Below are 13,137 nucleotides of genomic sequence, written 5' to 3'. Positions count from 1 at the left end.
AAGTCAAACAGCTTGTTTGAAGTTGCTTCTCAGTTCATAATCATACACAGGCAGACCGACAGAATCTGGTCTTTTTCATCAAATTGACACCATTAATCAAGTTCTTTATTTTTATCATAACACTCCAACTTGATCTCACGAGTGTAGGTCAAATACCACAGTCAATGAGTTGATAAGAGATGAGAGAGAGATAATATGTCCCTGTAGCAAAAAGTCAGTCAGTAGGCCAATGTCGGTAGGCCAATGTCGGTAGGCCAATGTCGGTAGGCCAATGTCGGTAGGCCAATGTCAGTAGGCCAATGTCGGTAGGCCAATGTCGGTAGGCCAATGTCGGTAGGCCAATGTCGGTAGGCCATGTGTGTGTGTAACAGTGACTCGCATATGGCAGCCAAGCCAAGCGGTTAGTTAGACTGACAGTGTGAAACAGTGTCAACAAACCATTCTGCTTTGGCTGTGCAAGCAGGGCACAGGAGAAGAGAAGAGAAAGAGAACGGACAAACACAAATATGCCTGCCTTACTGAGTCCTACATGGAGCCTCTAAGGGGGCCCTACTTCAGCATAGCTTTTGTGAAGTGGTGTCAAAGAGTGGCTTGTTTTCCCCCTGCTCAGCCATGAAAGTGAATTTGTCTCGCCAGGTTTATTTGGTCCTATATTTAGTGAGAACAGCATTCTCTAACATCACCAACAGTCACATGGTTGCCATGGATAACATGGGGCTGGAGGGGAAGATTCCAGACTCCAGAACAAGAACATTATCGGTTAGCACATTCTGACAACAGGATTGTGTTCATTCGGCACCAATTGGAACAAAACAGACTGGATCAGGGAGGGACTAACTGGAGTAAGAAGAAGCACTGGTTTTCAGGGTCCGTTGCACGTTTCGTTAGTGTGTCATAATGAACACGACCCAGGCAAAGACACCAAGGCTGTAGAGCAGTGTTCCTGTCTCTAGGCCCTTGAGAGTCACAAGGTGTGCAGGCTTTTACTCTAGCCTAGCACTAAAACACCTGATTCAACTGATCATAATCTTGATCAGTTCAATGTAAGTTAGTTGTGTAGGCTAAATACTGGGTTGGAATAAAACCCTGCACACCCTGTAGCGCTCAAGGACCAAGCGTGAGGAATACTGCTCTAGTCTATGGAGACATTGTCACACTGATCCTCCTATCTCAGAGCTCTAAATCAGAGAAAGTGACAGTTGTATTTTAGTACCAACGCCCATCTTCTCTGCTGCTTCAGTGTGATGATAGAGTTGTAACTTGTAACGACTGGGTGTGAGTGAGTGACTGGCATGTGGTGGTTATAGTGGTGGTAGGTGTTAGCACATGTCTATGAGAACCTGGTGGGCCTCTGACAAAGGCTGGCTGACTGACTCCCAGGCAGTTTAGTAAAGCAGCTCTGTGCAACCCATCCTGTGCAACAGAGCTGCTTCAGCAGCACAACACCACCACGTATCCTCGATTTCAGGTTTGTCCGGTGACATGAACTACAAGTGCCTTGGCTTGTTGTTGTGACTTGAGAGTAATCTTGGAAACCCAGAACTAAAATCTTTCGGAGTTGCATCAGATGCTCCATTAAGTTCTGTGGGCAGACGTGTTAGAAAAGATACTAGAACGAGGAGCTGAAGCAGGACTGTAGCTCCACCCCGCTCTCTCTGATGGGCCAACTGTTGCCTCCCCTTCCGAAAGATGCGATCACCTGCGAAGTCGTGATTTGTCCAAATGACCAGTGCTGAAAAATAAGGGCACCAGAGAAGAAAAAAAAAATGTCCTTGTCAGTCATCACATCCAATTTATGTTACGTGTGTCTGTCCTTGAGAAATGAACTTGAGTGAATCACCCAACTTCTCAAGGCCCCCTATAACCACCCGTCATAGCTCTATGAATCATAGCTTTAATGTGAAAGAGGTGCATCCCACTCACAGTAACACATAAACAGCCCTACGGTGACTGGAGCACTGAACAGGTTCTCTCGCTCTGCTATGCTGTGACTGACAGCGTTGCCCTGAAGGGGAGGACGCTGATCTTAATTGCATTGAGTAATGCCCCTAATGCTAACTTCATGCATGGTTTGACAGTGAGAATATATATAGATCATGTCCGGGGCTCTAAATGATAATTTTTCATTGATAGCACTGGTGCTCCTACCTTTAAAAGTTAGGAGCACCACATGAAATTTAGGAGCACCAGAAAATAAGACATTAAATTGATTGAGATACAGCCTATATTGGACCTGAATTAATTCGAGCTACTTTCAAAGCACATGTTGTGCCCCACTTTATTATAAAAGCTAAAATGTTGATACAAAATACCCATCATTGAACTTACAAAGTCATTTTTGGAATATCAGGTTTCGACATTGTGCAAAAGCACTATATTCCTATTGAGATGCAATACAATGCAAATTGTACACAGTCTCTTTAGATTTATGATGATCATTGATCTCCCTTTTACTTTCTTCATGTGCCCCCAAATGTTTGCATATTACTGGTCAAGTTAGTGTAACAGTATAAGCTTCCGTCCCTCTCCTCGCCACTACCTGGGCTTCAACCAGGAACCCTCTGCACACATAGACAACTGACACCCACGAAGCATCGTTACCCATCACAACTACTTCAAAATCTCAGTGCAAGTGACGTCACCGATTGAACCGCTATTAAGCGCGCACCACCGCTAACTAGCTAGCCATTTCACATTGGTTACATTAGCAGGTTGTTAGCTAGCTAGCCAATGAGGGAACATAATTGGACAATGTAAACAAATGGTTGACGACTTTGAGATGCGAGTAGTTTTAGAACTGCCCACAACATGGTTTATAAAATGTGGTCCCGGCCTTCCGCTATGGTGCCGGTCATATGGGTCAGAACTTTTGCCTTGGTTGGGCCTTTTTCGCTGTAGTAATGGTGCAACCACTTGTTTCTTTAGGGCACTCGGAAACAACGGTACAGCGCAAAAACTTATGGATACAATTATTATCTGGGAGAATTTTTGTTCATAGTCGCGGTGCTCCCAAAATAAAACTCCTGGTTGCACAGCAAATTATTTAGTTGCATATGCGACCAAATTGGTCACACTTTAGAGCCCTGACCATGTCTGTAAACATGTCAAAAGTCATGCTTTTGTCGGTATGATTTAAGCCAAGAGACAATATCTCCTGTCTGAGTCAGCATCTGGAGCAGGCCTCATATTCTGTACATTTTCACCCTCAACTCAGAAGACAACATGCCAGTGTACAATAGCGAAGGTGCATAAAGATGACGGCCCCCATGCACTCACCACTCATGCGCGTTCACCATTAGGTTAAAATGGTGACTTATAATACAAGTTAGTAACGATATTGGGATGCGAGCACTGTTCTACAGGGTCGTAAAAAAAAACATTTCTTATGGGATTCATTCAGGTAATACTCAATCCTCTACCCTCTATCCTCCTACCCTCTCTCCTTTCATGCCAACTGAACACGACACAGGTCGTTGCCACATACGCCTCAACTCTTAACTGTGAAGTAGGCTGACAGACACACACACACCTACCTCCTGGGACAGAGGCCGAGTGGTGACAGCCTTGTCTCCTGGTGTTTAATGAGAGCATGTGAATTATTCATTCAGCCCTGAAGGAGTGAAGGGAACACAGCCCTTGGTCCATCCTAAAGGAGAACCATGGGATGGGAGACATCATTAACTATTCACAGCCCACAAGCTGTTTGGACTAAATCGTTATATAGCCTAGCCTAACAAATAATGAGTTAAGGAGATGCTGCCCTGCGCTCTATTCTCCATTAGACTTGGCACAAAACAGAAGTCACAGATGCAGCCTGAATACAACAACTGGCTGTCAATTTGATATAGGCTAGCCCATTTCAATATGGTATGAATTGGAAGAGAAAGCTTTACTGCATTGCCTATGTACTCACAACAAGTGCTTGGTCCAAAAAGCTCTACTGTAAAAGTAGACTGACAGCAAGTGCTTGTTCCAAACAAACATCTGGTACAAGAAGGCTCAGTGTATCATGGCCAGTGGATTCTAAAGCCCCTAGAGAGGAGAGGGATGATTGGCTGAGATTCAAGCTAGATGTACATGGCTCAGCTTTAAAGCCCATGTTCCCGTTCCTGGCTGGACTCAAACTCTCCCTTCTCCACCATACGTGCAACACAACACAAAGGCTCATCAGCTGTTCTAAAACAAGCGGAAGGAAGTGTCTGTCAGTCACAAGCTTGTCATCTCTCTCAACTGAATCGCTCTAGGCCCTGGCAGGCATGCACACAGAACAGCATGCTACTTTACTGTAGGCTCAATCCCATCCACGTCGTCCACAGTTCAGTTCAGACAACTTAGTATTTCTTAGGAAAACAGCAGCTACTCTTCCTGGGGTCCACGTAAAACATTACATTAATAGGCAAGCATAGCACAAGGGCAGAACTACATACAGCGCCTTGCGAAAGTATTCGGCCCCCTTGAACTTTGCAACCTTTTGCCACATTTCAGGCTTCAAACATAAAGATATAAAACTGTATTTTTTTGTGAAGAATCAACAACAAGTGGGACACAATCATGAAGTGGAACGACATTTATTGGCTATTTCAAACTTTTTTAACAAATCAAAAACTGAAGAATTGTTGTCCTATGGACAGAGTCTCCCACCTCAGCTGTAGATCTCTGCAGTTCATCCAGAGTGATCATGGGCCTCTTGGCTGCATCTCTGATCAGTCTTCTCCTTGTATGAGCTGAAAGTTTAGAGGGACGGCCAGGTCTTGGTAGATTTGCACACAGTTTACACACAACTAACATAATTGCAAAATGGTCCTCTAATAATCAATTGGCCTTTTAAAATTATAAACTTGGATTAGCTAACACAACGTGCCATTGGAACACAGGAGTGATGGTTGCTGATAATTTTTTGTTGCCAAAAAGTTCAATTTTGGTTTCATCTGACCAGAGCACCTTCTTCCACATGTTTGGTGTGTCTCCCAGGTGGCTTGTGGCAAACTTTAAACAACACTTTTTATGGATATCTTTAAGAAATGGCTTTCTTCTTGCCACTCTTCCATAAAGGCCAGATTTGTGCAATATACGACTGATTGTTGTCCTATGGACAGAGTCTCCCACCTCAGCTGTAGATCTCTGCAGTTCATCCAGAGTGATCATGGGCCTCTTGGCTGCATCTCTGATCAGTCTTCTCCTTGTATGAGCTGAAAGTTTAGAGGGACGGCCAGGTCTTGGTAGATTTGCAGTGGTCTGATACTCCTTCCATTTCAATATTATCGCTTGCACAGTGCTCCTTGGGATGTTTAAAGCTTAGGAAATCTTTTTGTATCCAAATCCGGCTTTAAACTTCTTCACAACAGTATCTCGGACCTGCCTGGTGTGTTCCTTGTTCTTCATGATACTCTCTGCGCTTTTGACGGACCTCTGAGACTATCACAGTGCAGGTGCATTTATACTGAGACTTGATTACACACAGGTGGATTGTATTTATCATCATTAGTCATTTAGGTCAACATTGGATCATTCAGAGATCCTCGCTGAACTTCTGGAGAGAGTTTGCTGCACTGAAAGTAAAGGGGCTGAATAATTTTGCACGCCCAATTTTTTTCCGTTTTTGATTTGTTCAAAAAGTTTGAAATATCCAATAAATGTCGTTCCACTTCATGATTGTGTCCCACTTGTTGTTGATTCTTCACAAAAAAATACAGCTTTATATCTTTATGTTTGAAGCCTGAAATGTGGCAAAAGGTCGCAAAGTTCAAGGGGGCCGAATACTTTCGCAAGGCACTGTACATTTAAAATGAGAAATGCACGCTTTCATACATTTATGCATTTGCATTCCATGCATCGTGTACTCATAACAGCAACACTGTAGTCATTAATTTCCCCATATATTGCTATCCCTTGCTCTACTGCTACAATTGCTTTGTCTAAGCAGGTCCTGATATCCTAATCTCACAGCACCGGTTGTTCTGTAAACAGCAGAGAGAATCTCAGGAGGGCAGGAACCATCTGTGTCTTTGGTTCAATATCATGTGACTCAGACGCAAGTGCAACACACGAAAACGCAATAATATTGGGGGGGTGGTAGGGGGGGGTTCACCGAAGTCGTTAACTGCTGCTCAGTTCCCCTGGCATGAACAGAGGCACATATCATATGGAGTTGCACCTCATTTTCACCCCTACCATGTTCCACTGGTGTGAATGCGGCAACAACGAGAAGGAAGGGGACATTAAAGGCCCTATGCAGTCAAATGGGATTTTTCTGCGTTTTATATATATTTCCACACTATGAGGTTGGAATAACACTGTGAAGTGGTGAAAATGATTTCTGTTCAAACAGATGGAAAAGATGGTGTTAGAAAACACCTACCAGAAAAAGGTCAGAAAAGGGTATTAGAAATACAGGGCCCCTCCCAAATAATAGCAACACATATTTTGTTTGGAAGAATTTTCTTCGCCTTCTGTAAGAAACATTGCCTTGTGCCTAAAAATACCATTCACCCCAAATATCTTTAAGATACAGTGCCTTCAGAAAGTATTCACACCACTTCACCTTTTCCACATTTTGTTGTGTAACAAAGTGGGATTCTAAATTGATTTAATTGTCTACACAAAATACTCTAATCTCAGAGTGGAAGAAAAATTGTAACAAATAAAAATAAATATATATCTTGATTAGATCAGTGCTAGAGGCGTCACTACAGACACCCTGGTTCGAATCCAGGCTGTATCACAAGCGGCCGTGATTGGGAGTCCCATAGGGCGGCGCACAATTGGCCAGGCGTTGTCCGGGTGTGGCCGTCATTCTAAATAAGAATTTGTTATTAACTGACTTGACAAATAAAGGTTAAATAAATAAATAATAATATAAGGATTCACACCCCTGAGTCAATACATGTTAGAATCACCTTTGGCAGCGATTACAGCTGTGTGAGTCTTTCTCGGCAAGACTCTAAGAGCTTTCCACACCTGGATTGTGCAACATTTGCACATTATTCTTTTTTAAATTCTTCAAGCCCTGTAAAATTGGTTGTTGATCATTGCTAAACAACCATTTTCAGGGCTTCTCATAGATTTTCAAGCAAATTTAAGTCACAACTAACTCGGCCAATCAGGAACATTCAATGTCGTCTTAGTAAGCAACTCCAGTGTAAATTTGGCCTTGTGTTTTAGGTTATTGTCTTCCTGAAAGTTGAATTTAACTCCCAGTGTCTGGTGGAAAGCAGACAACCAGGTTATCCTCTAGTATTTTGCCTGTGCTTAGCTCCATTCCGTTTCTTTTTTAATTCAGAAACACTCCCCAGTCCTTAATGATTACAAGCATACCCATAACATGAGGCAGCCACCACTATGCTTGACAATATGGAGTGATACTCATCAATGTGTTGTATTTGCCCAAAACATAACACTTTGTATTCAGGACAAAAAGGTAATTGCTTTGCCACATTTTTGCAGTATTACTTTAGTACCTTGTTGCAAACAGGATGCATGTTTTTGAATATTTTTTATTCTGTGCAGGCTTCCTTCTTTTAATTCTGTAGTTGATCCATCCTCAGTTTCTCCTTAATGTCACCATTGGCCTCATGGTGAAATCTCTGAGCTGTTTGTTTCCTTCCTCTCCGGCAACTGAGTTAGGAAGGACGCCAGTATCTTTGTAGTGAATGGGAGTATTGATACACCATCCAAAGTGTAATGAATAACTTCACCATGCTCAAAGGGATATTCAATGTCTGCTTTTTTATTTTTACACATCTACCAATAGGTGCCCTTCTTTGAGAGGCTTTGGAAAACCTCCCTGGTCTTTGTGGTCGAATCTGTGTTTGAAATTCACTGCTCGACTGAAGGACCTTACAGATAACTGTATACGTGAGGGTAGTCATTAAAAAATAATGTTAAACACTCCTGAGTGGGGTTCCCAAGTGGCGCAGCGGTCTACGGCGGTGTTTTTACTGAAATCAGTTTTATTCATGAGTTATTAAGTGATTAAAACTGGAAATTCCACTATCAAATCAATTGGCTACAATGGGAAATCATAGTAGTCACACACAACAGTTGGGTTGACAAGTTTGGACAGCACAGTAGAGTATAGTAAAGTACAGAAAAGTACACAGAGCACACTAGAGTGGAGTACACTATAATATACTGTATTGTACTATACTCTACTCTGATGTACTGAACTCTACTCTGCTGTCCAAACTTGTGAAACATAGACGTCTATGATTGGTTCAGATGTAGTCCGGTCAGGACAAACCTAATTTGGTCGTGTTTGGGAGCAGAGGTCATTAAAATAATAGCCAGTGTGAAGCATATCCAAATATGCAAGGTGGATGTTGCATACCTATTTAGGATACATCACCATGAAGACAATGACATTCATTTCCATAATTATGCATTTCTGTGTAGTACAGATCAGGGACCCACAATGTAAATCCACTTCACTTCAATAACCAAAATACATTTTCAAGGTCAAGGTGCCATGTCATAGATAACACCCCATTGTCTCTGCAGACATCTTTGAATATCAATTCAGAGCACAGAGTTATTGGAAAAAGTGGACACAATCACAACCAGCAAATTCCTAAAAGTAGTCCTTCTGCATTGGGTTGTTAAACTTTGAGATCAATGGTTTTTGTTTGGCATACATTTTAAGGGAACATTCTGAGTCTCAGCACAATTCTGTTACTGTGGAATTTCCCTTTTTAGACCAATAAGAATGAGATCCAAACCTCTCTGCCAATAACAGCTAGTTCAGTTTTTCCCTCCCCACTCAGAACACTCCCAGAGAGTCCATCAAAATCCTTGCTTGAGAAATTGCTCTTTGCTAAGAAGCTATTTTTGTTTCTTTTTGACCACTTTAACTGAAAACAATTGTTACCCAGAAATTATTTGACATGGAGATAAAAATGGCTGGATTGGACCTTGAAGGACCTGCCTTATTCTTGTTCTCCATCATCTCCTATCTACAGTGCTGTCACTAATGGGTGCAGTTGGTGGATGATAGCATCAGATATCACTGGGGTTCAAATAGGATTCAAATTCTTTCAAATACTTTAAGCTTTGGGCGAGGTTTGCTTTGCACTTTTGGGACTATTCTGTTGGTTACCTTGCGCCAGGGCGAGCTCAAATCGAACACAGCTCAAAGCTTTTGAAAGAAAAGCAAATAGGCCTACTTACTTGAACCTATAGGTCTGCTGGGCTGCCACTAACGGCTGGATAATAGCGTAGCACGGCATTGTGCTGCTGCGGATGCCCTTATTTCTCAGACTGGGCCTTTTTAGATGCTGTTCCTCTGCTGTGCTGCCTGACCCACTGGATAAATGACTCAGATAGGGCACAAATGGCTGGCTGGCCTAGATAGGAGGCAACTGGCAATAATCTGGACTCCCAATCACACACTGGCCACAGCAGCAGGCAAAGTCAGTAAGTACGGAGGGCAGGACCTCATCATACTGTATTGTATACACGCCGATGCACACACCCACACACTCATGCCACATTATGTTCCAGAAAACACTCAAGAGAGGAAATTTAAAAATAAAAAAAAATAAAAACGGTTTCCTATCGAACAATATGAAAGCAGCAACCGACAAAAAAATTCAAATATCAAAAACACCCCGAATAATCGATCATTCATAAGTAAACTCAGTGAACCCTTGCTGACGAAAGCAAATACCTCTGAAAGCAGAAATTAGCAAAATGCTTCTGTAAACTTTAAGGACGGAAGGACATTTCTCAACTCTCAATGAGGAGAAACAGCCGTTAGTTACCTAGGAAAGGTGAGTCACGTCTAGTCACTCCTGGCTGAACGCTAACACAACAACACGGGGGGCTTTGAACACACACAGTAACACACATCATCCTCCGAACTATGTCCAACCCCTCCCCTCCTTTTTGTATAAGAGCAGCTCATTTCTACTGCAGCCAGCACGCAAAATCTGCATCCCAAATGGAACCCTATTCCCTATACAGTGCACTACCCAGGTCAAAAGTAGTGCACTATAAAGGGAATAGGGTGTCAATTGGGATACAGATAAAGAGTTTAGTTGAATGGCCTACTAAATGCCACCATGGCCGTGACCAGCTGAATGAGGCGCATTGTGTCCTCACTGGTCACTGGGGGCTTTGCTCTCACACACACACACACACACACACACACACACACACACACACACACACACACACACACACACACACAGAACTGGATTGTTATTTAAGAGGCCACTTGGCTTGCCTCTGTTCTCATCTAAGCAACCCAACAACAGGCATTTCCGCTCTGACTCGGTTCTGTGGTGGTGTTTGTTATGAGCCGGGCAGGCAGGGGACAAAATATGGTTGTGTATGTCACTCTTTTTTAGACGCTTGTCCCTTGAAGCACACTACAGCATAGATTAGCTACTGTCACAGGGGTGGTGTGTGTCACACGGGCTAGCCTACTGAATCTGGGCTAGGGTGGTCATTCAAGGGGCTGCATCTAAAAAGAGTCTGGATGGAATGAGTCTCTACTTTGTGACCATGTTATCACTCCTTTATTACACGATCTGAAGGTCTATCTTTCTAATGATCAATCACAATCCATAAATCAGTTGGTTAGGTGATGGAGCGAGCAAGCTTCTCCAGCTGAATGCATTCAGCCCAGGGATGTTTTCAGTGAAGTGTAACGGTCAAGATTGAATGTTGCAGATAGGCTAGAGCTGACACGCTTCAAACCCTCTACCTGGCCGACATTCATATCTGTTGTACTACTCAATGGCTTATATTTTATATGTAAACATTCTGAAACGTTGCACCATCCTGAACAGACCCCAGGGCACAGCATTGTGTAACGTGCAGATAGAATGTTACGTAGAACAAACTTGTTTCTCTGACATGTAGAATAAGGAATCATGCCAACTATATTCATGACATTTCTATTGGTAACGTTCCACAACATCTGACTTCTGAACGTTGCCCTGGTGTCAGGGAGGAGGAGACCAGGGCTGCGTTCAGTTCGGTTCAACGTTTCCTATGTTGCGTGGCAGTTTGTACTGAATGACACATTACTCTAAAACGGTGCGAGCCATTCTTCCTCCCGTTTGGTGCATGCGATGTGGCCTGATCAATATGGGTGTGACCATTAGAAGTTGCAGCACACCACCATAATCAGGCCCTTCTTCAATCAACTGGTTGTTTAGTACAGTACCGATTCCGTTGAATTAAATGTTTAACACCATTCTGTCATACCCTGTGTTGCAGCTGTTTGAGATGGGAGGGAAGGGGGTGGGTATGTGCCACATGTGCACACAAACACACATCCCCACCCCAACAAACACACAGCTCAAGTTAATATTGAGTGTGCCTCAGCAAACAATGGAGCCTAAATGTCATTGGTGTCCAAAGGTTACCCTATCTGGTCAAGCCATGCAGAGGACCGTATGATGTCACATCCTGTCATGTGCTATGAGGTTGTCATACCAACATAATATAGTCTAGACTGGCTACAGGTGCATTTATGATATGTGATGACTATCAGTACTCATGTTTCATTTCAATGATGTTGTCGTTAGTCATCTCCAATTCTTCCAATCACAAACCCACACATTGAGTCGCAGGTTGTGCAATGCAGAATTAACCAACTGAAAACCCAACATTACACTACGAAATCCACTGACTTACTGGTTATTGACGCCAACCCTGAACTGATGGTCAAGAAGATCCATGATTGCTAAAGACAAAGGCTTTGGCTAAAACCAAGCTGTCATAGCCAGATGACTCTGACAAGTTTGGCTTTGACATTAAATCACAACCGAAATAGTATTAGTATTTATCTGTATAGTTATTTACAGATGAATCAATGGCTTTACATATAAAATAGCTATGAAACGATTGAACCTAGATTGAACGTAGACAAGTGCGAGACGGTCACAGACTAGAGAGCCCATGGCCACAGGGGTTGAGCCATTCTCTTTCTGCTGTCTGTCAATGCAATGCTAGCAGAAAAGGGTTGCTAGCTGGCCAGACATTGGCAGAACACGATTGTGTATGGCTATAATACACTCAAATGTTGCAATTTGCCTTGTATACTCAAAGAGATACATAATACATGGCGCTAATTTGATAGCCGCAACTGGTGTCTATCTATCTAGCGTAACTACATGAGGTGAATTTGAATTCACTACTCTAGCTTGCTGGCCTCATCCCCTCGTCGCCCTCCTTACCTTCCGATAGCTCCAATTCCAACTCTGCCAAATGGTCTCGAAGCTCTTTCGGTATACCAGAGAAATCCACGCCACGGTCTGCCATGACTTAAAACGAAGTGTGGTTGAAGTAAAACGAAGTGTGCTTTAAGTAAAAACGAAATCTATTCTGGGTTAAAATACCAGCATCAAGACACAAAACATGAATTTGAAAAGAAGAGACAATCCATTCTCCGCCATAATGGGGAGAGCTCACCAATGGCAATGAGCCGTCACGTGATCTCTCACATACAAGCGGCCAGGCTGCACCCAAAACAGGGTGTATGGATCGAGTCGTACAGCTTGTGCTCCCTCTTGTGGTGCTCTAGAGATAGTACAACTGTGTACAATGGATTACTATATAATAATTTGATAGTGAGTCCCAAATTAGCATTAAGGTAGAATTGTAAATGTACAGTTAAACTTGACTTAATTTGTATGACACCAGATAACCTGACATGTGGCCTACCATCTCAAATAATTATCTGTGTGAATCATAGACTGTATAAGATTTGCAAATCAAATCAAACTTTATTTGTCACATGCACCAAATACAACAAGTGTAGACATGACTGTGAAATGCTTACTTACAAGCCCCCAACAGTGCAGTTCAAGAAGAGTTAAGAAAATATTTACCAAATAAACGAAAAGTAAAAAATAATAAAAAAGTAACACAATAACATAACAATAATGGGGCTATATACAGGGGGTACCGCTACTGAGTCAGTGTGCGAGGGTACAGGTTAGTTGAGGTAATTTGTACATGTAGATAGGTGAAGTGACTGTGCATAGATAAACAGCGAGTACGGGGGGGGGGGGGGGGTTCAATGTAAATAGTCCGGTGGCCTTTAGATTAGTTGTTCAGCAGTTTTATGGCTTGGTTGGTATAAGCCTTTTGGTCCTAGACGTGGCGCTCTGGTAACGCTTGCAATACGGT

The 13,137-nt window shown here is 42.7% G+C and overlaps 1 protein-coding gene across 2 annotated transcripts in view; it reads right to left on the bottom strand.

Moving 5' to 3' along the window:
- LOC139368381 (disco-interacting protein 2 homolog B-A) overlaps positions 1 to 12,427 on the bottom strand; it is an 81,335-nt gene extending 68,908 nt beyond the window's left edge. For both annotated transcript variants that reach the window (XM_071107175.1, XM_071107177.1), the window contains exon 1: positions 12,183 to 12,427. In XM_071107175.1, coding sequence (XP_070963276.1) covers positions 12,183 to 12,267 — 85 coding nt within the window. In that variant the 5' untranslated portion in view covers positions 12,268 to 12,427. The remainder of the gene's footprint in view (positions 1 to 12,182) is intronic.
- Between the last annotated feature and the right edge of the window lie 710 nt (positions 12,428 to 13,137).

The sequence above is a fragment of the Oncorhynchus clarkii genome, chromosome 16 (assembly GCF_045791955.1).
Source record: "Oncorhynchus clarkii lewisi isolate Uvic-CL-2024 chromosome 16, UVic_Ocla_1.0, whole genome shotgun sequence".
Lineage (NCBI taxonomy): Eukaryota > Metazoa > Chordata > Actinopteri > Salmoniformes > Salmonidae > Oncorhynchus > Oncorhynchus clarkii.
This window is presented reverse-complemented; position numbering and strand designations above follow the sequence as displayed.